We start from the raw sequence: 23,392 nt of genomic DNA on the forward strand, positions 1-23,392 counted from the left end.
TAATGCTTGGATGCCGCGCGCCATTTTGAATCAAGGTGGCAGACCGAAACATCACTTTGGCGTGACTTTTCCCATTTTCTGGGATAGGTTTGGCCACCTCTCGAGATACCACTGCCAACCTTGGGACGAAGCTTTCTAAGATGAGGCGTGCATTGATGTTTGAACTCCAGGTGCCATTTTGAATTACCATAGCGTACTGAAACATTTTGGGTGTGACTTCACCCACTTTTTGGCATGAGTTCATACCGCCTCCTGAGATACTGTCACCAAACTTTGCATGAGGGTTCTCAAGGGGCATGGCAGTGGTTTTTGTTGATGTTTGGGTGCTGGGCACCAATTAAGAATCAGGAAGGCAGACTGAATTGTGTTTTTCTTGTCACGGAGCAGAGCAAATGTGCATTTATTTGTGCCTTACTGAACACAGATAATGAATGACCTGGCCTCCCATCAATATTTATTCCATCAATATCAAGGGTGGGACCCAACGTTAGTCCTACTCAATAGCAGACTCACTGAAATTAATGGATGTGACTAACAGATCCATTTGTTTCAGTGGGTCTGCTCTGATTAGGATTTAACTGGATACAACCCTATAAATATATCTCATCTGAAGGGTTACTCCTGAGCAATTTTTACACTTGTGTCAGATTGATGCACAGTTAAAACTTACAGAATTTCTTGCCACAAGGCCATAAATGCAGACTGCTATATATTTTGGAAAGTTGCTTGTCTGTTCATTTTGCCACAAATTTTGTCAGAAATTTGGCACAATGGTTCCTGAGATCAAGGAGAAAGTTTTCTTCCATGTCTGGATACAGCCATTTGGAATCACAATGGAGAACTAAACCCTGCACTGATTTCAACCACTGATTTAAAAACTGCACTGATTTGTGTGTGTGTCTTTTAGAATTCCTGCGCAACACCAGGTACGAGGCCCCTAGCAATAAAATTAAAATGAGTAACATGTTTTTGGAAGTAGCTGCTACTGTTGAGTCTTCAAGCTAAATTGTGACGATATGACATGACTGCTTCAGTGGTAATGCAAATTATTAGCATCTTACACCACTGGTAGGAGCAGGTTTCTTGAAGAATAAGAGGAAGTGGCAAATGGGTCAGAGAGAAAAACTAAACATTAAGTGCAATCATTTAATTGGAGTCAGGAAAAGAAATTATAAAAGATGACCAAGAATGGATCAAGCCCCAGTTAGGAAAGAATGTGAAGAGAGACTTTAGCTTTCAAATCTCTATCTGCTGGAACTCTTTTTCTTAGAGGTAGTGATTGGAGGGGGTGGTTCGGAGGCGCCCAGAGCCGGGACTTTCACCCCTTTCTGTTTCAGCAACTGGTAAAAGTCTAGACGGTCTGTTATGATTTTCTGGAAGACAGATCCACAGAGGAGCTTTCTGTTAGAAATGGAGGCAGCTATTCCATTCCCCCATCCCGCTTCTGCACTGCAGCCACAGTGACAATCTGACTTCCACATGGTTGCCTTTACCTGCAACGACTCTAAAACTTCGTCGTCTGTGATTTCGGCCTGGGGAGATTTGGTGCCAGGGGTGCTGTAAGTTGCCTGGATGATTCTGCTCCGAAACCTTTCAAACTTTCAGCGAAAAGAAGGGCGGGGGAATGAAGTGGACAGTGCCTTAGTTCAAAAATTAGAGAATGTCATTCCTTAGAATCAAAGCTAATGCAATGAGACAAGGTCACTCCCAGACAACCTGTTTACATTCGTCCTGATACATGTGCACAAAGATTCCGAGTAGGACCACTGCTTATTCTGATTTATTTGGGAGAAGGTTGAACAACATCGCACCAAGCAGTCCTTATCCCTCATTTTCCAGGGGATATCCCTGTCACTTTGCTTACAGCAAAAGGTCTGGTTTTCTCGGAAGTGGGTTTATTGCACAAGAACACCAAATCCACCTAAATTGCACAATCTGGATTTCCCAGCACATGACTGAATTGCCCCCCTGAAACCGGGACACTCCGGAAGCGGCCAGGATCCTCGGTTACTGATTTGCAAGAGCCATGTTTCATGCCATTTTCAAATTTTCATGCCATTTTCAAATTTTTCCGTCTCTCAAAGAGCACTAGAAACTGAAATTCAGATTTTTATCCATTTAAAATAGCATGGCTTACCCCAAGGAACTCTGGGAAGCGGGGCAAATGGGGTACAGCCACACAATAAGCAGCTCACCCCCCCCCCACCTGCCTGCCTTCTTGCTTACATCCAGCCCTATGGATGGCCCTGGCTGTCCAATTCCTTCTCCTTAGCCCTGGTGTTGTCCTTGTGGAACTCAGCAGGAAGGAGGATGCCGTCAAAACTAGATCTGGCTCTGCTTGTCATTGGCAGTGGCTGCAGCTGTCACTGGCTCTGGTGCCACAAACTGCCTCCCTGCCAGCCCCAATGGGCACCAACCACCAGACTCTGGGAGCTGCCGTTTTTCAGACCGACAGAATTCAATTCTGTTCCTGAGATACTAGTGAAAATACTTTGGGCCTGAGTATAGTCATAAACGTATGTTCATAACATTACATGCACATATGCATGTAAGCATGCAAGTATGCATTAAACACAGACGGTCTTGGGTTCAATCCCTGGCAGGTTGCACTGGGCACAAAACTCCTGGAGAGCCTCTGCCAGTCGACGTAGACCAGGGTTTCCCAAACTTGGGTCTCCAGCTGTTTTTGCACTATAGCTCCCATCATCCCTAGCTACCAGGACCAGTGGTCAGAGATGATGCGGACTGTAGTTCAAAAACAGCTGGAGACCCAAATTCGGGAAGCCCTGGTGTAGACAATACTCAGCCAGATGGACCAATAGCCCTGCCTTTGTTTTAACTGAGTTTAGTAGCGTATTTTTGCACTGCTGTGGTGAAGGGTCGATAAGAAATGCAAATGTTAACAACGGTAATGTCAGGGGTTCAGAAGGAGAGACACAGGAGGGGGAGCAAATGGAGAGTGAGGAGGAGGAGTACGAGGGGGGCGCAGGCAGTGACAGTGGCCAGAGTTATTCCACAAGCCTCTCTAGCGAATCGGAGGACTCACAGAAGGGAGCGCCGGTGGCCAGAGCGAGGGGGGTTCCAGGGGGGAAGCCCCAGGAGGAAGGGGCCAGCAGGGAGTCCCTGAGCAGCAGTTGGAAATCAGGACCAGCTTCTCCACCAGAGCGCAGTGGGGAGGGGGAGTCCCAGGAGTCGGGACCAGTGTCCTCACCACCAGAGGGAGGAGAGGAGTCAGGTTTGGCAACGCCCACATCAGGAAGCGGGGAAACGGTCAGAAGGAAAGTCACCGGCTGGGCGCGCGCGCCAAGTTCAAATGTACAGGAGCGCGGCACAGCGGGGAGCCCGGGAAGGGAGCCAGGTCCTAAAGCCCGCCGGAGGGAGGGGCAAGACTCAGGAGGCTCAGCGTCAGAGGAGTCCAGGAAGGAGGAAACCCCAGAGGGCAGAAGGACCCAGCGAAGGAAAGAACAGCGTAGGAGGTGGAGCCGGGCTAGAATCTTAAACTGGTGTGGGTGGAGCAGTGAGTCAGAGGGGACTTAGCCGGTCTAGCGTCGAGACGTGGGTCTGCGCGCCCAGAGCTTGGAAATGGAAACTAAACTTTAATAAAGACTTTTGTATATAACATCCACTGGGCGTTGGTCCTCTGTGAGCTGGGACCTAGCGGCAGTCCTGACAGGTAATAACAAGGACCTAATGCAGTAACAGTTGTGGTAGTAGTGGTTGAAGAAGCCCTGCGATCTGTGGAGAAGATTACCCTGGCACTGATGCTCTCCAGAGTGACTCTGGTTTGCTGCTCTGCCCGCTGCAAAATCTCCAGCTGCCTCTGCAGATCGTTCTGCCGGCTCAGCTGGTTCCCAACATGGTGCTGATTCAGTAACAGCTCGGCCTGGAGCCGGTTGACGTTGCTCTGCAAGTCGTCGATCATCTGGCTCTTGTCAGTTAGTTTGGATTCCAGATCAGCAAGGTCCTGCGTGGCAGGAGAGGATAAAGATAGAACTGTTAACTAAGAGTAAGGATGGAGGTTTCAATTTTGTTTGCTTTCTGACGGGAAACTACCTAATTTGCAGTTCCCGGACAAATAAACAAACCGAAACGCAGCTATCCTTTGAAAATTCACACTGTGCTGAATTTTTCTCCAGCCAAAGACTGTGCGCAGCAATAGTTGAAATGTGAGGGGAGAGTGCAAAATGGCTGCTGTGGGGGCACGGCATATCAGAAGATGGCTGCTGTCAGGGGACAGCTTGGGCCCATCATTATCTCTCAGTCTAACCTACCTCAAAGGGCTGTTGTGAGGATAAAAGTGGAGAGAGGGAGACACGTATTCAGCACCTTGGGCTGCTTGGAGGACAAGTGGGATAGAAATATAGTAATAAATAAAGCAAAAGACAAAACAGAATAATGGCTTGAATGTAAGAGAGGCTGAGGCTGTAGAAACAGGAATGGCACACGAAAAGCTCGGTTTCTTTCGCAGGTGCCTTAGGAGGTACTGGCAAGCACACTGGTGCCCATGGGCACCACATTGGAGACCCACAATTAGAACTTAGGAACCTGCTTTGTGGATTCAGTTTGCATTTAGTGGCAAAGCCACCTGATTTACACTTTCTGCAACAAGAAATGAACTGAAGCACAGTCCATCCACTAAAATTCACACTTCCCCAAATTTTCCAGAGCAGTTCCCCCGACAGGTAAGGTGTGTGGGGAAATGCATAGGCTGGGGTGCAGCGCACCTGCAATTGCATATATATGGGGAAATATAATTTTAAAATGCATTAAATAATGGGCATGGGGAAATAATGGGGAAATGCATGCAATAATGGGCGTATTAGGAGAAATTCAAACAGAAATGCTGAGGAATTTCCTGAGGACTCCCCCCCCCCAACACACACAAAAAATGCAAACTGATGTGGAAATGTGGAGAATCGAAGTTTAAGACCGGAAAAAATGAGAGAAACCAAAACTGAGATATTCGCCCTCGCTACTGGCAGGGAGCAGCAACTCACCTGCCTGAGATTGTAATTCTCTCTCTCGATGGAGCCCATCATTTCTTCGTGCTTCCTCTCCTCTCTCAAGTTGCTAAACTAAAATAAAAAGGCAAGCATGATAAAGGTACAACCCCATTTAGTATGTTTGTTGCCCGGCGGAAATCCCAGCTGGAAGGTACAGCCCATAATAATACAGGAAGCTTCCTTAGACTGAGCCAGAGCACAGCTGCACCTAACTCAGTATTGCCTCAATTACTTAAACTGCAGAATTTGCTCCCACAGGAGGTACTGATGGCTGCCAACCAATCGTTTAGGATTAGATTCATGGAGAAGGCTGTCAATGGATTCTAGCCACAATGGCTGTGCGCTGCCTCCATAGTTGGGAGACAGTAATGCTACTGGAACACCAGTTGCTGGAAACCACAGGAGGGAACAAGTACTCTTGTGCTTTTGGCCACTGTGAGAACAGGATGCTGGACAAAATGGGCCACCGGCCTGATCCAAGAGCAGGACCCTTGGTACGTCCTTATGTCTACTTCCAACCGCCAGCAGCTCTGCAGGATCTTGGGCTGGGGACCTTTCCAGCACTGCCTGGAGATGTTGGGGATTGAACCCAGGACAATTCTGCTTGCAAAGCGGATGCTCTACCACTAAGCCATAGCAACTTCCTCCAAGTGCCACGTGGACCTCCAGCCAGCCACAGACCTGCCATCTCACCATAAGGCAATTAGGATCTTAGGAGCAAACCTGCTAGAAACATGTGGAGGGGGCAATCCATTCTCTCAGCCCTCTCAGGGACCTAAGAAGCTATCTTATGCTGAGTCAGACTACTGGTCCAACTAGCTCAGTATTGGCTGCATGAATGCCAGTGGCTGTCCAAGGTTTCAGAGAGGAGGCTGTTCCAAATCCTTATCTGGAGATAGTGGGGATTGAACTGGATACCTTTCCCCCCCTCCAATTAAAAGTTGTTAATCCATAATGAATTAAACAACTTTAATATAGTGGTACCTCGGGTTACAGACGCTTCAGGTTACAGACGCTTCAGGTTACAGACTCCACCAACCCAGAAATAGTACCTTGGTTTAAGAACTTTACCTCAGGATGAGAACAGAAATCGCACAGCTGTGGCACGGCAGCATCAGGAGGCCCCATTAGCTAAAGTGGCATCTCAGGTTAAGAATAGTTTCAGGTTAAGAACTGATCTCCAGAACGAATTAAGTTCTTAACCCAAGGTACCACTGTACAACATTAATTTTTTTTAAAAAAATGGCTTCCCAGATGTGGCAATAATTAACCCCCTACTGCTGCTTATATTTCATAATTATCTCTAATTCACAATTTCCCCTTTTGTCCTTGTCCATCCATTTGTCAATTCCTGCTTGTGCATTAGTTAACATTTCCAATGTTATCAGTGAGGATTGTTCATCCGTTTATCAATCCACATTAACCCATTAATTATTATTTCTGAAACAAAACCTTCATTTCCCTCCATCTGTGTATATAAAAAACCTAATCATTCCCACTCTGTAGTTGTTTTCCATTCAATTCTTAATTTGTAACAAATTCACATCAAATTAATTTGAATTCCCTACATCTTTAAAAGTGTCCTGAAGTGGAGACCTTCCTCACAGAATGCAGGTGCTCAACCACTGAGAAACAGCCCCCTCCTCACCATCTCATGCATTCAGCTGTTTCAGAGCACGCCTTAAAAAATTAAAAGAATTCTCAGCCTTCCCCACAATCCAAACCCAGCAGAACTGTGTAACCCCCCAATCAACATACTTTATTAGACATGGCTTCCAGCTGAGCTCCCCGCTCCCTCAGCTCCTTCTGCAATGATTCTCGCTCTGCGTGAGCTTTCCTGAGCTGGGATGCCTCAAAGGATAGCTGCCTTTGCAAGGAAGATATCGCGCCTAGGGAATCAAGAGAAAAGACCGTGAATGTGATCGAGGCCACCCAGTATGGATCGCCAGAAACTCTCCACTAGCATGAACCCTCTGAATTAACAAGAGAGGGACCTGCAAACCAATGTTGCTGTTTTGTTTTCGCTTTCTTGCAGGCATGCTCTCGTCCAATGGACAACCAATCCCACTCCCAGAAAACTCCATTCCGTTCCCTGTGCCCTGGTTTTCTTTTCTTTTTCCAACCGACACTCAGCAATCCATGGTTGCTGGGCACGCTCAACTCTCATTGGGCTCTTGTGGAGGTTACCCGCTTAGGATTCCAAAATGATTGTTTTGCATTTCAACTAACCGCAGGGTTCCACTGAGCATGCTCACAACTCCCTCTTGTTTCTCAGTGGCCTCACCTTAGTTCCATTTAAATCAGCGCCTACAATGTGAGGTTGCCTCCAGAAGGGGTGACTCTTTGTTCCCCAAGGAAAATATTAGCCAATCCGTTTCCATATATAACTATCTCAGCTTTCCAAAGGTACCTGTGGCCATGTCATAATCGCATTTCACTTTCTCCAGCTCGTCGTACAGCTCATCGTTCATCCTCTGGAACTCGAGAAGCTTGATAAAAAGGAGCTCCTCTTCCGATTCTTCCATATGCACTTCTTCGTAAGACCTACTTTCCACACGCATCTCTTCCTCGCCCTCCGAGCGTACCTTTTCCTGTATTTCAGAGTACTGCGCAGAGAGAGCGCAAAGAAAGACTGGGATGCCAAAGTAAGGGCATGGGAGAAAGCCAATTTCGTTCGCGTTTTAACAGGAAACTATCCAATTTGTACTTCTCAAAGCAACACGTGAGCTGGAACACAATTAGCCTTTGAAATCTGCACTTCTCCAAATTTTGTGCTGTGGCTCTCCAAGCAAGAAAGGTATGCAAAATATGCATACCCTAAGGAGAAGATTTGCACAGAAATGCATGCCTTACTGAAAACAGCATTCAAAAATTCATTATAGTAGGGGAAACTGCATCCCCCCCCCCAAAAAAAAAGGGTATGTTAGGAGAAATCCACCCTAAAATACTGGTGAATTCTCATGAGAATTTAGGGGTTGTTGGGGGGTTTTTTTCCTTCAAAAGTGCAAATTGCTGTAGAAATGTGCAGAACCAAATTTACAACTGGAAAATGGGGAAATTGGCCTCTGCTAGGTTCCTCTACTCAAACGTTTCCCCTTCTTCCTCCATTTTCCCTGCCTGGATTAGACCTTTTACTCACCAACGAGGCAGAACTTTAGGGTACAGGTCCTGGGACCCCACAGAGTGAGCAGGTGGGCCCCCGTTAAACGCAGCAGCAGGATGGACCACATTTGGAAGTAAGCGAAGTGATGAGGATGACTTAGGCACATAAAAGCTTTCTTAAACCAAGCCAGAAGCTTGCTCCACTTTGTTCAGCATTGTCTACACGGACTGGCAGCACCTCAACAGGGTGACCTGGAGACACTGGGGATTGAACCTTCTAAAGGAGTAGGGTCCTTAAGACCAGAGTCTAAAACGACCTAACTTCACCACCGCTGACTCTGACCCTGATAAGGAGGGTGCCAGTGAGGTCAGTTTGGACACCGGAGACTGAGGTCTTGCTGTGGCCTGGGGGAAAGGCAGGATAGCAAGGGAAAGGGACTCCCAAGGGCCAGGTAGGCAATCCTGGGGGCCACAATTGAACCACAGGTCAAAGGGTGCCCATCTCTAGCTTGGGGAGGGGGCAGGGTTCTGCCCAGCCCCGTAGACATTCTGTACTTCTACAAATCTTTGTGTGTTCCCCATGCCTGCAAAAACTTTCCTCTTTTGTGTGGACAGTGCTGTTTCGGCTCTAAGGACACCAGAGCTTGAGAAACGAATTTGCTTTGAGTATAGAAAAAATTCTCCCCAACTAGCCTTCAGGCTCACCTCTTTCTCCAGCTGCTCCAGTTCATTCTGATCCTTCAGCAGCGTCTTGCTAAGGAGCGCCATCTTGGAGTCCACCTGTCTGTCTGTCTGGGCCAGCTCCAATTTCAACCGCTCCAATTCCTGCCGAAATTCTTCCGGGATGCTCTTCTGCTGCATAAGGACCGGCAGAGAGACACCTCGCCTGCGCAGGTTTGGGTCACTCACTTGCATCGTAAGTTTTTCTTCCGGTTCCTTTTAAGGAGAGGGATAAAAGATTCAGAAGGCGCTGAAGCTGGAAACTGAGGGCGCAGCCCTCCAGTAACTTGGGAAAATGCTGCTAGAACTTGGAAGGTTATCTCAGAACTGTTGTAGGAAATACTGGGCACAGAGGATACAAAGCATAGGAAGCATAGGGACTCTGCCTGCCATTGGCTCTGGCTGTGCCTGCCACTGGCTTTGGCGCCACCTACTGTTGGCCTCCAGGCCTTCCGCCCTACCAATCGCTATAGGCACCAGCCACCACTGAGGGCGAATCCACCAAACATATCCCCAAGCATTTGCCATTAGCACAGAGGATGCATTCACTTTCCCTGCTCTCCCTTTAGTTAGATTGCAAAGTAAGAGCCCCTGGCACATATAGAGGCTTACAGAATTACACACAGACAGCCAATGTGGTGTTGTGTGGTTCAGGATCCTTCTTTTCATAAAACTGCAGAGTTGCAAGAGACCTCGTGAGTCATCTAGTCAAACCCTCTGCAATGCAGGAATCAGAGAATCAGAGAATTATAGAGTTGGAAGGGACCATGGGGATTATCCAGTCCAACACCCTGCAATGAGGTAGCTGCCAGTGGTCCCCTATGGCTCGTATCCACTAGGAGCCTTTTTGTGTTCAGTGCCTTGGATCCAATTTTTGTGGCACTCCCAGTTGAGTTCAGGCCGGCCAAAGAAGATCTCAGCAGGTTGTCCAAGTGAATGCTGATTTCATAGTTTTAACTCACATTTAATCTTACCGTATAGTGCAAATTGTTGAAATGAAAATTTAAAAAACAGTGGTTCACGTGTCGAACTAGGACCCAGGAGACCCGGGTTCGGATCCCCAATTGGGTGTGAAGCCTGCTGGTTAACCTTGGGCTAGCCTCAACCTCTCAGCTTAACCTACCACACAGGGTTGTTTGGTCAGGGCACAGCCTTTGGTCAGGGCACAGCCTGACTCCCTCCCTTGGCAATCTTCACAGAACTTTAACCTAATGGTTGCCATCAATTTGAGTTGAATTAATTTTAATGAAATGATTTTAGAATGTTGTATTATTTTATTGTTGTTAGCTGCCCTGAGCCCGGCTTCAGCTGGGGAGGGCGGGATATAAATAAATTTTATTATTATTATTATTATTATTATTATTATTATTATGAGAGTAAAATGTGGAGCAGGGGAGAACCACGTATACGCCAATCTCAGCTCCTTGGAGGAAAAGCAGGACAGAAAGGCAGTAAATGAATAAACAAATAAGAAGGACTGGGTCAACCTTCTGGACGGGTCTCTCCAGTGGGGCGAGCTCACCCCCCTGCTGGGCCTGGTCCAGCTGCATCTGCATCACTTCCAGCTCCTCCCGGAGGACTGAGATCACGTCGTCCTTCCGGACGCTCTCCGCTTCGCAGTTGGCAAGGCGGACGAGTTCCGCTTCCATCTTTTGCAAAGTTGTTTCCTTGGGGGCGGGGGGGGGGAGAGATGAGAACCGCCAGGTTGAGACCTCAAAGACACTTCCTACAGTTGCATGACATGGGTGCCCCAGCAGGCAAGGCTGGTTCTACAATAAACACTTTGTCCACTTACATGGCAAGGGTGGGGAACCTCAGGCCACAGGCCAAATGCAGCCGCCCAGGCCGCTCTTCCTGGCCCTTGTAGCACTCCTCGGCCATTCCCCCTTACTGGCCCTACTCTATGCCCTCCTTGAGAGTTTCTGCCTGGCTGGAAGGTGTCCCAGAGCTCGGTTCCTGCCTCTTACTTGCCTCGGCAGAGTATGGAGAAATGGATGCTTCTGTATAGAAGCCCTGCTGGAATGTAGGCTGCTGTGCAAAGGGAAAGAGCTGCCCCTGCTGACCCACCTACTTTTCGCTTCTGGCCATGCCCCCTGCTGGCATGCGGGCCCCACAGAAGGCTCCCCACAAGGGAATGTGGCCTCGAGCTGAAAACAGGTGCCCTTGACTGTTGTATGGGGTAGGGAGGGAAGACAGCCACGCTCAGATACAAGGAAGACTGCTGATGTAGCCCAATATTTTTTACTCTGACAGGCAGACGATCTCCAGGAGCCAGAGATCTTTCCATCAGCTGTATGTTCCCAAGTCCCAATTCATCATGCTGACTTGGATCTATAAAGGCCCATGTAGTTCAGGACCCCTGTATCTTTCAGAGCGCTTCTCCTGGTGTTGAACCCTACTCAGATCCATTGACCTGCACCGGAAGGCCCACTTTCGGGTGTCTCCCTGGAAGGGCACGTACTGGAAATTGTAGAACTGTATATGCTTTGATAAATAGCCTACACATGATATAAAAACCTGTAACTGCAGAAGGATAGCTCTATTGCTCTGGCTGCATTAATGTTTGTCTGATGGAGAACAGGTTCCAATATGGCAGGCATGCTTAATGCCTGAGAACGGGACTTAGTTTCCATGCACCTGCAAAACTAAGGTGAGGGCATGGCTCTATATAAGCCTGAGTAATTCATAGGCTTGCAGTTTCCACTTTTGCATTCTCCCTAGAGGCCACTGCTGTGACCAAGTAAAGTTGCCTTAAACATCACAACAGTGTGGTTATACTGAAGAACTCCGCTACAGGCATGAGTCCCCCCCATGCTCGGCATCCAGGGTACCAGGATGGGCCTGGCCAGTGCCAGTGCTTTCCAGTAAGCCTTGCACGGCCCAGTTCCCTGCTCCCTTTCCTCTGCCAAGCTGCTTTGACAGTTACATCCTTACCTTTTCCTGCAGCAGACTGACGTACCATGGGATTCTGCTTCCTTTGCGGGTTTGGCTTTTCGGGTAGACGCCGCCTGTGAAGCCCTCGGTGAAACTTTTCCACTTAGGCAACCCAGACGTGCTCTGAGTAGATGAGGCCGGACAATCTGTGTGCGCAATGGCAACGGAGTGGAGGAGAGAAAGGCACCGTCAAGGTAGTGCTATGGATCATCTCCGACGCTAGTCCTGAATCTGCTGGAATGCGACTGAAACCCACACGGGTCTAGCAATCGTCTGGAAGCACCCAGGGTGCCATGGGCAATAATGGAGCCCTTTAACGATACATTTAATACATTGCCATTATAAAAAGAAGGCTGTCCTGGGATGTACCGCATCGGAAGGCTAGAAATCGTCCAGCTCAGTTGCCTGAAAAGAGGCGAGTTATAGCAGCTGAAACGAAAGCACTGCAGTTTAAACATAGCAAAAGCTGCCTGCCCCACACCCCTTTCTGCATAGTCCTGAGATGTAAACTCCAGTTTGCAGCAAGAAGGAGAGGGGAGGGATTTGTGTGGGAACCAGCGAGTCAGACAAAGGCACTCACATCTGAGGCAGCTCTTTGACTCAAAGATATCTGGTCTCTGAAGTATCAAGTTCCATTCTTCCAAGGAGAGCTGGGAGGACAGACTTATGGTGCTGATGTTGCAAGGCAGGTGGCCTTTGGTTATCTCATTCCCTGCAAGGAGAAGGAGGAGGAGGAGGAGGAAGGAGATGGTTACATGGGTTTTTCACACACACAATGCATGGAAATCGCCAACAATGGAAGCACCACTTTTTCAGTTTAGACAGCATGCAGCAAATCGCAAAACAAAACCTTCAGCTCTCAGCAGATTGCTGGATGATCACAACTCCCCTCTTCCCTGACCACTGGCCATGATGGTTGAGGCTGGTGGGAACTGAAGTCCAGCAACATCCTGGAGGACCACTGGTTCTCATGCCTACTCAAAGAGACATTTTGGAAGCGAGAAGATTATGGAAGAGGGGCAGGTTAGGGTTACAACAGCACTTAGCAAGCTCAGGAGTTGGTTATCTGGAATGTACGTCAACATCCTGACAGTTCAAGTAAGATTTTCTTGAGTTCAGTTAGGATGCCTTCTTGATTGATAATGATGGATGGAAAGGTGCTCATTAAAGTACTTTGATGACTGCTTGCTCCTAGCTACTGCACACATCTCACCTGCTTGAGTGCAGCCCCCAGAGCAGGGTGGGGAACCTTTCTCATCCCAAGGGCCACATTTCCTTTTCAGCAACCTTCTGGGGGGCCACATGCTAGTGGTGGGTGGGGCCAGAGGCAAAACTGGGTGGAGCAATAAATTTAAACTTTACTTTTGCAGTAGACTAGTCTCTATAGGCACCCCCACACCTATCTCTATCCTTCCTGTGTGTTGACAAGGGTGGAGTGCAGGACTAGGACAGAGTTTCCCAAACTTGGGCCTCCAACTGTTTTGGACTACAATTCCCATCATCCTTGACCTGGTCTTGCTAGCTAGGGAAAGGAAAGGAGATGTTAGCAGAGTACAATGATGCATCTCAGCCAGGCAAAAGCACACATGCAGGTACACAGCAGGGGTGTGGACTGTGAACAGGATGTGGCCTGGAGAGAGTCCCAAGGGCCCAAAAGAGAGGCATGAAGGGCCATCTTTGGTGCTGGGCTGAGGTTCCCCATCTCTGCGCTACAGAAAAACACTTCAGCCCATTGCTCCTCCTAGCTCAGGGATGGGGAACCTGCTGCCTTCCGTAAGTTGTTGTACTCCCAGTTCCCACCACTACTTACCATTGGCCATGCTGGCTGGGGGCTGATGGGAGCACAGCAGTGCCTGGATGGAGAACCATAGGTTGGGGAAAGCTGTCCTCCAGCCCACTACACCACCCTGGCCTCCCACAGAGACTGCTTCTTCCTCTTGAGCCTTACCAAGGTGAGATGTTGAAGTAGCTCTGTGGCTGTACCTGGGGCACCCAGGGCGCATGAGGAAGGATTTCCGCAGTTCCTCCACCTCGGGCGTGTAGGGAGACCTTGTAGGGCTCGCCAGCTGTTCCTTAGCCTGGGGAAGGAGAGGAATTGAGGGTGCAAAGGAGATGAGAAAGGAGGCACCGCGTCGGCAACCTCTGCCGTTAACGGCATCATGCACTGAGCAGGCAGGGCTGGACTAACTGACATCCAGGGCCCTTTCAAATTCGTGCTAGGATTCTGCTCGTATCAAGGCATTGCCTACCTGCTTCTCATAGTACTCCCTCACTGCTTGGCCTGCTTTGCTGGAGATGGTTTTGCCGCTCGATGGAGGAGTCCACACTGGATTGTTCTGCTGCGACTGCTGCCGCTGCTTCCGGTTGCTCATTTCCTGCAGCACAGTGAAGCTCTTCCTCATCAAGGTGTCGCGTTTCGCCATGAGGGCAGCGGCTCAGTTGCTCTCGTTGCAACAAAGGGGTAAAGAGCCCTGCAATGTTTAAAAGCCCGTTATGAGAAAAAGAGACCTTCTTATTGTCAGATGGGGTATATAGGACTGAACAAAGACTGTGAGCCTATGCACACTGTGTCTGTGAATAGACATCCCCCCGCCCCCATGCCTACTGAACATGAGTGGGAAATACCTCCGACTGAGAAGAACCTGGCTGCTGGATCAGGCCAAAGGTTGATCCAACCCGGACTATGCGCTTGTCATCTGAGGCCCTTCTCTACATCCCCCACCCCAGAGAATTTCGGAGGGTGACAGCAAGAGCCGGGCCTTTTCTGTGGTGGCTCCCTGATTGTGGAACGCTCTCCCCAGAGCCATCATTACATGTCTTTAGGCACCAGGCAAAAACATTATTCTTTACCCAGGCCTTTAGCCATTAAATAAGCTATAGCCTGTGGAAAGTGTGTGGGAGAGGACTGTGAGGATGACTATTGCCTTATTAGGCTGTCTGTAAGTATGCTTTTTATGCTTTTATCATGCTTGTTCTGTAATGTGTTTTTAATGTCGGACATAGCCCTGGGACCTTTTGATAGCTGGCGATATAAAAATTGAATTCATAAAAATAGAAGTCCAAAGTCCTGTCTTCGGAGTGGCCAACCAGAAGCCCCTGGGAAGCCTGTCAGCAGGACCTGAGTGAAGATATACTCTCTCCCAGCGAAAGGTATTCAAGAGTTCTACTGTCTTCGACAGCAGAGCACAGCTGTCTAGTAGCCACAGGTAAACCTTATCCTCCACAAATAACATCACTTTCACTATTAAAACTTACCTTCGAGTAAATGCAGTTAGGAACGTGGCATAAAGCGATCTATTTCAGGGCCGCAAGGTTTAGTGGCTAGATGAACCAATCAAACGTTTTTGTCGATCCGTCTGGAAAGACAAATTATAAAATGGTGAGGCTGAGTGAACAAGGAGAGACCCACATTTATTTCCTTTTCCAGCTGTTTTCAATGTGCTGGTATGTTCTAACAACAGGAAAAGAAAGGGGGGGGGGGGAGAGACAAGATTAGAGACAGCCTGTCCTAACACGCGACAGCACACAATTTTAAGTGTGGGTGGTTAAATTTTAAGTTCAGCGTATATACCAAACTATCTCTATACTTTTTTTAAAAAAAGCACCTATATCAAGGTTTGATGACGTGCATAGTTATTTAAATTGATCAATTAATCCATTAAAAGGAAGCCAATTTAATATGTTTGGGTGCTTTAAACCTTGCAGTGGGTTGGACTAGACGACCCTGGGAATACCTTCCAACTACGATTCCATGTAGGCTACCAGCACACGCATGCGCATCGGAACCCGGCAAGCGCAACAAAGGCGTGGCCAAAGGGGCGTGGCCAAAGACAGAGGCGGGGCCTGTTCTCTTATTCTCTCTCTGGGCCGTTGTACTGAAGCTTCTCTCGGCCTTTCGCTCCGTTCTCCTCCTCCGCCTTCCCCCTCACCTGCCAAAGGGCCACGGCCCGCGCCCTCCCCCGGCTCTCCGGCCGCGCGAGCCGGAGCCCGGCCAAGGAACGCGCTGGCTGGTTCCCCACCTTCGCGGCCTAATGCGGTTGCTTAGCAACGCGGAAGCGGAACTACAGCTCCCGTCGTCCTCTGGCGCATGCGCTTCGCCGTCATTTTTTTAAATACACCGTGTTCTGATTGGTCGCCTCTCCCACGCTTGTTCCGCCGCTCGCACATCCCATCCCATCCGGGCACGCATGCGCGGGGCCGACTCGAGCTCCTCACGTGGTTTCCGACCTCCAGGACCTTGTAAGTAGCATCTATGTGGTTGTCGCTTGGAGGGGAATTGTGCTCGTGTGAACGCGCCGAGTTGCCTTGCGCGGGTTTGGGGAATGGCAACTAAGGGCTCAGGCAGCAGGTACAGCTCGCCACGCGGGGGAGAAGCCGGCTGCTTCAATCAGCCCCTTTCCTCGGAACCATGTGGACTAGCGCCTTACTTTATTTTGAGGGGAAGGCGCGTAGATCAGTGGTTGAGCATCTGCTTTGCATCTGGAAGGTCCCAAGGTCGGGGGTGTCCGCTATGTGAGACCTTGCAGAGCCGCTGCGGATGGATGATAATTGAGTTAAATTCAGGGTCGCCATCTGTCCTGTATAATACAGGATTCCCACGTATTTCAGTGTAAAATGCGCTCTCTCTCTGTCTCTCTGACACACTCGGCCAAGTTAGGTATCCTCTCCAAATGCATGTGTTTGAAAGGGTGTGAGAAAGGTCGTGTATTTAAGCTGTGGGTAGCCAAGCACAGACAAATTTACAAATTCGTGGATGTGTGTGTGTGTCAAATTTCAGAGGCACCAATAGATTATAATAGATTGCTTTGAATTCACTTCAGCACCAGCTGGGAAAAAATAATAATCCCCCCCCCAACTGCTCTGCCCCATCCTGTCCTATATTTTGCCAGAAGAAAGGTGGCAGTCGTAAATGGACTGGTGGGTCTGACTGTATAAAAGGAGCTTTCTACGTTTCCAGGTTAGGAATGGACCACAAGGATTCTGTGTTCTCATTCCCTGGGCCTAGTTTCTATTCCACATCCCCCTCTCTCATTCATTTTAGAATTGCAGAAATTTAGGTAGCATGGTTCCTCATTCATAACTAAGCTGATGGCGCTTTTTTGTTTGTTTTAAAATGAGACTGCTACTAAGTGTTGGGATCTGATTTGTTACCTCTGTTTCCTCTTCTCCGCAGGAACCAGACATCATGGTTCAGCTGGGTAAGTGGGATTAATAATACTTTGTCCTTGTGTAGTGATGGAGCAACATTGGAACCAGTAAGAAAGCCCTGCTGGATCAGGCCAAAGACCTATCAATTCTGGCATCCTGTTCACACAGTAGCCAACCAGGTGCCCTTTATAGGAAGATCACAGGAAGCCCCGAGCGCAACAGTGCTGTCCTTACTTGTGATTCCTAGAGTCCTACCACCTCCAGCAGTGGAGTTGCGTGACTTCCTCCATCTTTATTAACTTTTGGGAGGAGTTTGAAAACCTTCCCATTTACTCAGGCATTTGGTGGCTAAAGAATACTATTCTGGGCAGCCTCTAGATCACTGGGGGAAAGAATGCTTTTAACTTTGATCAGTTTTAGGTGTTGTTAATTGTAATGGCTTTTAGAATGTGTTAACTGTACAAGATTTGTTTTTTAAACTCTGCCTCTGTTTACCACCCTGGGCTCCTTGGGAAAGGAGGGTCAGGTATAAATTCAGTAAATAGCAATAACAGTAAATAATAACAAGATAGACATTGTGACCAGTAGCCTTCTCATCCAGGAATTTGCCGAATCTTCTTTTAAAGTTGTCCAAATGGACTGCTGTGTGGTTTTTAAGGCATTGGAAGACTCTAAAAGCAGACATGTTTGAGATCTGGATCTCACAACTCTGCGGCTTGATATTAATGGACAAACTGGCAGCCCTTGTCCGAGACAGTCGAGCAGAGAAGCAAGCCACAACTCTTCAATCAACAGGGCATAGTTTTATTACGCGTGCAACATCGATAGAACCCGTTTATAGACCTCCCAAGAACACATGGTGATTTGTGGAATGGTACCATTGTTTAAGGAACGCGGGTAGCGCTGCGGTCTAAACCACTGAGCCTCTTGGGCCTGCCTATCAGAAGGTTGGCGGTTCAAATCCCCGTGACAGGGTGAACTCCCGTTGCTCAGTTCCAGCTCCTGCCAAGCTAGCAGTTCGAAAGCACGCCAAAAAGTGCAAGTAGATAAATAGGTACCACTCCGGCAGGAAGGTAAACGGCATTTCTGTGCGCTGCTCTGGTTTCAGTGTTCCGTTGCACCAGAAGCGGCTTAGTCATGCTGGCCACATGACCTGGAAAAACTGTCTGCGACAAACGCTGGCTGTCTCAGACTGTAAAGTGAGATGAGTGCCGCAACCCCAGAGTCGTCTGCAAGTGGACTTAACTGTCAGGGGTCCTTTACCTTTTTTTTGCCATTGTTTAAAGACTGAAAGGACTTAAAAATTAACTGTAACTAAACAGATATTTGGTACTTCTAGGTGGGGTGGGGTGTAAAAACAAAAATCAGCATTTATGAGTGATATATATTGCAGATGAAGAAAAGCACTATGGAGTTGGTGGGCATCACTGTCTCCATTGGGAGTGAGTTCTACAGCTTAACTATGCTCTGTGTAAAGAAGTATTTCCTTGAGCTTATTTAACCACTGGAGAGAAATCTTCAATAAATGCAGGGTTTCTGTTGACGTTGCCTTTGCACGGTCTCCCTTCCAGGGCACTGCCTCCTGAAAAAGTACTACAATGCGCATACCGTCATCCGCTTTGCTATGGGTGGCTGCGCCAACAGGCCTTACTTTCGGATCGTGGCCGCACAGAACAAGCGAGCCCGGGACGGGAAGCACTTGGAGCAGATTGGGTGCTACGACCCGCTTCCCAACGACCACAACGAGAGGATCGTTGGTGTGAATTTCGAACGGCTGAAATACTGGATTGCCAATGGCGCCCACCTCACCAAGCCCGTCGAGAAACTTCTGGGTAATGCCACCCGGTTTCCTTCTTTTGGGGAAAAAAAATGTTGCTCCTATTTTGTTTTCACTTTCTGCATTCCCTTACTTAGATTGACATTTTGCTTGTTGAACAAAGTATACAAAAATTAAATGTGGTTTATGCTACTAATGGTTTCCCCACCATGCCAAACTCCTGCATTATTATAACCTATCCCCATGGGGTTTTTTTGCTGAATAAAATTTTGTTTATTGTACAGTTATCCATTGAACCTAGGCAGTTCCTGATGATGATGATTCGTAAAATCATAGAGGGTATAAGGGGCCCCAGGGCTCCTCCAATTCAACTACCTTCAATACAGGAATTTTTTTTCTTAATCCTCCCATTTATTTTTAAGCTGAAAATTTGTCCAGGGGAACAAGTGGAACGGAAAGCACAGTGTGCTTCCTGATGTCACGGACAACCAGGCAATCAGTTCTTTAACAGCTTTGCGCTTAAGCCTAGGGTTGGGGAAGCTTTATCTTTTTGGACTCCCAACTCCCAGTGTCCCTAACTATTGGCTTGGGTCAGATGAGAGTTGTAGTCTTAACAGCAGCACGCACCCCTGACATATGACTGCGAAATAGTCAGTACATTTTCTGAAGGCAATGAACTTCAGATTTTGTGTGTCCTGACTCTCCCCACCGTGCTTGCTTTAGACAGTTGACCTCGAGAGATAATGCAGGGAAGGAGAGCTTCAGAACCAGGGACCAAATGTGGCCCTCCAGCTCTCTATATCTGGCCCTCAGAATTCTGCCTAAGCCACATCCCCTCACTGCTCCTGCTTCACTCTCTCAGGTGTCTGGCTTGAACTCTGATAATGCCTCTTTGCTTAGCTTCCAGGATGGAGGATAGGGAAAACAGCCTATTGTGCAAAGGTAATAACTACACAAATTGCTCCAGCTGCTTTTGCATCTGGCCTCATGCACCATTTATACATGCCCCCTGGAAGGTTGACCGGAAGCGAATGTGACCCATCAGGCTGAGAGAAGTTCCCCCACGCCTGCCGTGAAGAGTATAGACAGTAACAACAAAGTGCTTTTTCTTTCCCCCGCCCAGGGCTTTCTGGATTCCTCCCCCTGCATCCGATGACCATCACAAACGCCGAAAGACTGAGAAAAGCACAAGCCCAGCAGGCTGAGAGGGCTGCTCAGGAAGAAGCAAGTTCAGCTCGGAATGAATGAAGAGCAATGTGTGGGGCTCTCGCTACCAGCTCAGAAGGCAGTGCCAGGATGAAGGACCGCCTGTTGTGCAGGAGAAGCGAGCAGACACAGGCTCTGTCTCAGCTTGCAACATGATAGAGCCACAGCCTTCTTCAGGTTTGGTGACGTGTGACTCGCCAGATGCTCTTGGACCCTCCTCAACCCCTGCCAGAATGACCAGTGGGCAGGGATGATGGGAGCTGGAGCCCACTTCCACCAGGAGGGCTGCAGCTTACCCACCCCATGGCCTAGCTCATAGCCTGACTCGACCTAAGCGTTGTAACGCCTGCTAGGAGAGGTACTTCCAGCAACATGGGATGGGAGCCTTTGCAGGACTGCAACTCCCATGATCCCTGTCCACTGCCTTTGCTGCCAGTTGGGCATTTATCATCATCCAACCATCCACAGGTTTCCTGCTCCCATCTTTAAAAATTCACTTCATTCTCCATCCCTTGGCCAGATTTAACGCTTCTCTGGTGTCTGTACAGTCACTGCCTTGTGAGATACTTTATTGGGGGAAAGGTTTTCCTCCTGGACCACTTTGGCAGAGGAATGTTAATGGACTGGTGGGAGGGAAGGGAAGTTTTCCATCTACGCACCTGCCTGCTGATCTACCTCCTCCCACTAAAAAGGTGCAGAATTCAGCTTTCTGGTAAATAAAAAAAAAAAAAGTTTCTAGGTCTTGGTATGTTGTATATATGAATGTCTGAGGATGCCTAAGCAGAGGTGTGTCTGGCAAAACAACAAAATCATTTGCAGGGGTTAGTGGATGAGATTTGAGGGCCCTGGCCACCTCTTGGCCGTGACAGGCAGACTAAACAGTACTAAAGAATAATAGAATTATAGACTTGGAAGGGACCCTGAGGATCATCTAGTCCTGCAATGTATAAGCTGATGTCCCATATGGGGCTCAAACCTGCAACCGTGGCACTATCAGCTCCATGATCTAAATAGTCTTGCTTTGTGGATTTCCTCCTCAGTGGTAGAGCACATGCTCTTTTTCTTTTCTTTTTGCATTTGGCATATCCCAAAGGCAGATCAGTCTGCAAAACAGCTTTTATTATTTATTTTGTGAAATTTATACATAGCTTGAATGATTTATTTTTTTAAAGACCTCAAAGCGGTTTGCAAAAAGATAGAACAAAATCAATAAAAATTTACAGCTTCGCTTTAAAACACAAAGGTTAAAATAGTAAAACAGTTTAAAGTTACCTCAACTTTCTAAGCATCTGGGTAGGCAGGTCTAAACAAGAATATTTTTATCAGACGTTGAATAAAGTGAAGGCTCAATCTCAGAAGGCAGAGAGTCCCAAAGTGTAGGTGCTGCCATAATGAGCAACCGAATTCTTATAAATGCAGAGTCAGACCATTGGGCCCATTCTCTTTACACAAGTATTTCCCAAACTTGGGTCTCCAGCTGTTGTTGGGCTGCAACTCCCATCATCGCTAGCTAGTGGGCAGAGATGATGGGAGTTGTAGTCCAACTACATCTGGGGACCCAAAGTTGAGAAATACTGCACACTGACTGGCAGCACCTCTGCAAGGTTCTCTCCCAGCCCTACTGGGAGATGCCAGGAATTCATAGCACCACAGAACTGTATAATTATACCTTCTGTGTGCAAAGCAGATGTTCTGCTAGCAGCCAGCAAAGGAGGGGTAGAACACTCCGTTAGAATGTAAGAACTTTGCTGATGCAAATCAAAAGGGCCCATCTAGTCCAGGGTCCAGTTCAGTCTCCCCCTTCCCACCCCCCCCAAGAGGCCAGCTAGATGCCGACAAGGAGGGGATGAATGAAACCATTATCACACAATATTGCTTCCAGGCAACTAGGTATTCGGACACATACTGCCTCCATTACTGGACCTCCGGGTATAGGGCAATATATAAATTAAATTAATAATTAATAACAGTATATAGCCAACGTGGCTACTAGCCACTAATTGCTTTATCCTTTGTAAATTTGTCTGAAGGGAAGTTCAGTAGTAGAGAATCTGCTTTGCATACAGAATATTACCGCCAGTGATTTGTTAATCACCTTCTGAAGTGTCTCAATGTGATGTACATGAATGGCCATTCAAAACCAGAAAGTACATTTAAAACAAAACTCAAACCATACTTAAGGCTGATACCTGTGGCAAAGACCCATTCACCCTGCTGGGAAAACCAGCCAGAACAAAAAGGTCTTTGTTTCAGAAAACGCAGATGTTGGGCACCTGTTGTAACTCAATGTGAGCACTACTCCAGATAATGGGTGGCTGTTGTGATGGAATAACAGTTCTATTGGGGCATTAAATTCAAGTAGGTAGCCGTCTTGATCTGACAGAGTAGAAATATATATATATAGAGAGAGAGAATAGAATAGAATTAAAAAATTGTCCAGTAGCACCTTAGAGACCAACTAAGTTTGTTCTTGGTATGAGCTTTCGTGTGTATGAACTCTTCTTCAGATACACTGAAACAGAAGTCACCAGTGAGAGGTTGGAGAGGGGTAGGTTTACCACACCTATCAGCCAATCACCCATTCCCACCATCCTTCTGAGTAATACCCCTCCCCACCCTCCCAGTATATATAAAGGTCTGGTGACTTCTGTTTCAGTGTATCTGAAGAAGTGTGCATGCACATGAAAGCTCATACCAAGAACAAATTTAGTTGGTCTCTAAGGTGCTACGGGAAGGAATTTTTCATTTTGTTTCGACTACGGCAGACCAACACGGCTACCTACCTGTAACTAAGAACAAACTTAGTTGGTCTCTAAGGTGCTACTGGACAATTTTTATATATATTTCTATTGGGGCATTAAAACATCCTTAATTAAAATATCTCGTTCTCTGGCATCTTCAGGTAGGAAGGGGAAACAGGCAGCTGTCTGAAACTCTGGAGGGGAGCTCCTCAAATACAAGACTGATCCATGGGTAAATTGTTTTATGAAGCGCCTTTCCTGTGAGGCGATTTGCAAACATACAGTAAAATCAACAAAAACAGGTTTTAAGAACAGTGCAAGCACCGGCTTGAAAACAATAGTAAAAGTAAAGGGACCATTCGGTCCAGTCGCGGATGACTCTGGGATTCCGGCACTCATCTCGCTTTACTGGCCGAGGGAGCTGGTGTACAATTTCCGGGTCATGGGGCCAGCATGACTAAGCCGCTTCTGGCGAACCAGAGCAGCACACGGAAATGCCGTTTACCTTCCCGCCAGAGTGGTACCTATTTATCTACTTGTACTTTGTGCTTTCGAACTGCTAGGTTGGCAGGAGCAACTGCTAGGTTGGCAGGAGCATTGAAAACAATATGAAACACCTAAAACAGACCTTTTCACGCAGCTGGGAAGAATGATAAATACCAAAACGTCCTGGAGTGTTTCCAAAAAGTGCAAAGAATTCACACTGCCATACCTCAGCAGGGATGCTGTTCCTTAAAATATTGGAAGCCCCACTGAAAGCC

At 47.7% G+C, this 23,392-nt stretch overlaps 2 protein-coding genes across 5 annotated transcripts in view; one reads left to right on the forward strand and one right to left on the reverse strand.

Moving 5' to 3' along the window:
* Positions 1-20,628, forward strand: part of MRPS16 (mitochondrial ribosomal protein S16) — a 234,204-nt gene extending 213,576 nt beyond the window's left edge. Inside the window, exons 1-4 of one of the 3 annotated variants that reach the window (XM_083752901.1) lie at positions 15,867-15,998; positions 16,933-16,957; positions 18,479-18,739; positions 19,808-20,628. In XM_083752901.1, coding sequence (XP_083609027.1) covers positions 16,945-16,957; positions 18,479-18,739; positions 19,808-19,932 — 399 coding nt within the window. In that variant the 5' untranslated portion in view covers positions 15,867-15,998; positions 16,933-16,944 and the 3' untranslated portion in view covers positions 19,933-20,628. Of the gene's footprint in view, positions 1-15,866; positions 16,108-16,932; positions 16,958-18,478; positions 18,740-19,807 lie in introns of those variants that run through there. The other 2 variants (XM_083752900.1, XM_083752902.1) reach the window with 2 other exon arrangements.
* CCDC27 (coiled-coil domain containing 27) lies at positions 1,133-15,803 on the reverse strand. 2 transcript variants are annotated; one of them, XM_083752622.1, is made up of 14 exons: positions 15,689-15,803; positions 15,015-15,115; positions 14,009-14,230; positions 13,708-13,837; positions 12,340-12,471; positions 11,760-11,905; positions 10,313-10,492; positions 8,811-9,041; positions 7,414-7,609; positions 6,762-6,892; positions 4,998-5,075; positions 3,752-3,964; positions 1,494-1,598; positions 1,133-1,373 (listed from the first exon to the last, which is right to left on the reverse strand). In XM_083752622.1, the coding sequence occupies exons 3-14, from the start codon at positions 14,180-14,182 to the stop codon at positions 1,245-1,247; spliced, it is 1,845 nt and encodes a 614-aa protein (XP_083608748.1). In that variant the 5' UTR covers positions 14,183-14,230; positions 15,015-15,115; positions 15,689-15,803; the 3' UTR covers positions 1,133-1,244. The 2 variants fall into 2 exon arrangements, with proteins under 2 accessions (XP_083608748.1, XP_083608747.1); XM_083752621.1 differs by having other exon boundaries at positions 1,133-1,598; positions 15,689-15,801.
* Positions 20,629-23,392: the final 2,764 nt, after the last annotated feature.

This window comes from Podarcis gaigeae (genome assembly GCF_964106915.1).
Source record: "Podarcis gaigeae genome assembly, chromosome: 8".
In the NCBI taxonomy this organism is placed as follows: Eukaryota; Metazoa; Chordata; class Lepidosauria; order Squamata; family Lacertidae; genus Podarcis; species Podarcis gaigeae.

Bases quoted from the DNA above. Each gene is read 5' to 3' on its own strand.
- CCDC27 (XM_083752621.1), bottom strand. From the start codon at position 14,182: ATGGCGAAACGCGACACCTTGATGAGGAAGAGCTTCACTGTGCTGCAG. The intron at 13,838-14,008 runs GTAGGCAATGCC...CTCCTTCCCCAG, and splicing joins GGGAGTACTATGAGAAGCAG to GCTAAGGAACAGCTGGCGAG. The intron at 11,906-12,339 runs GTGAGTGCCTTT...TTGCGCACACAG, and splicing joins GTCAAAGAGCTGCCTCAGAT to ATTGTCCGGCCTCATCTACT.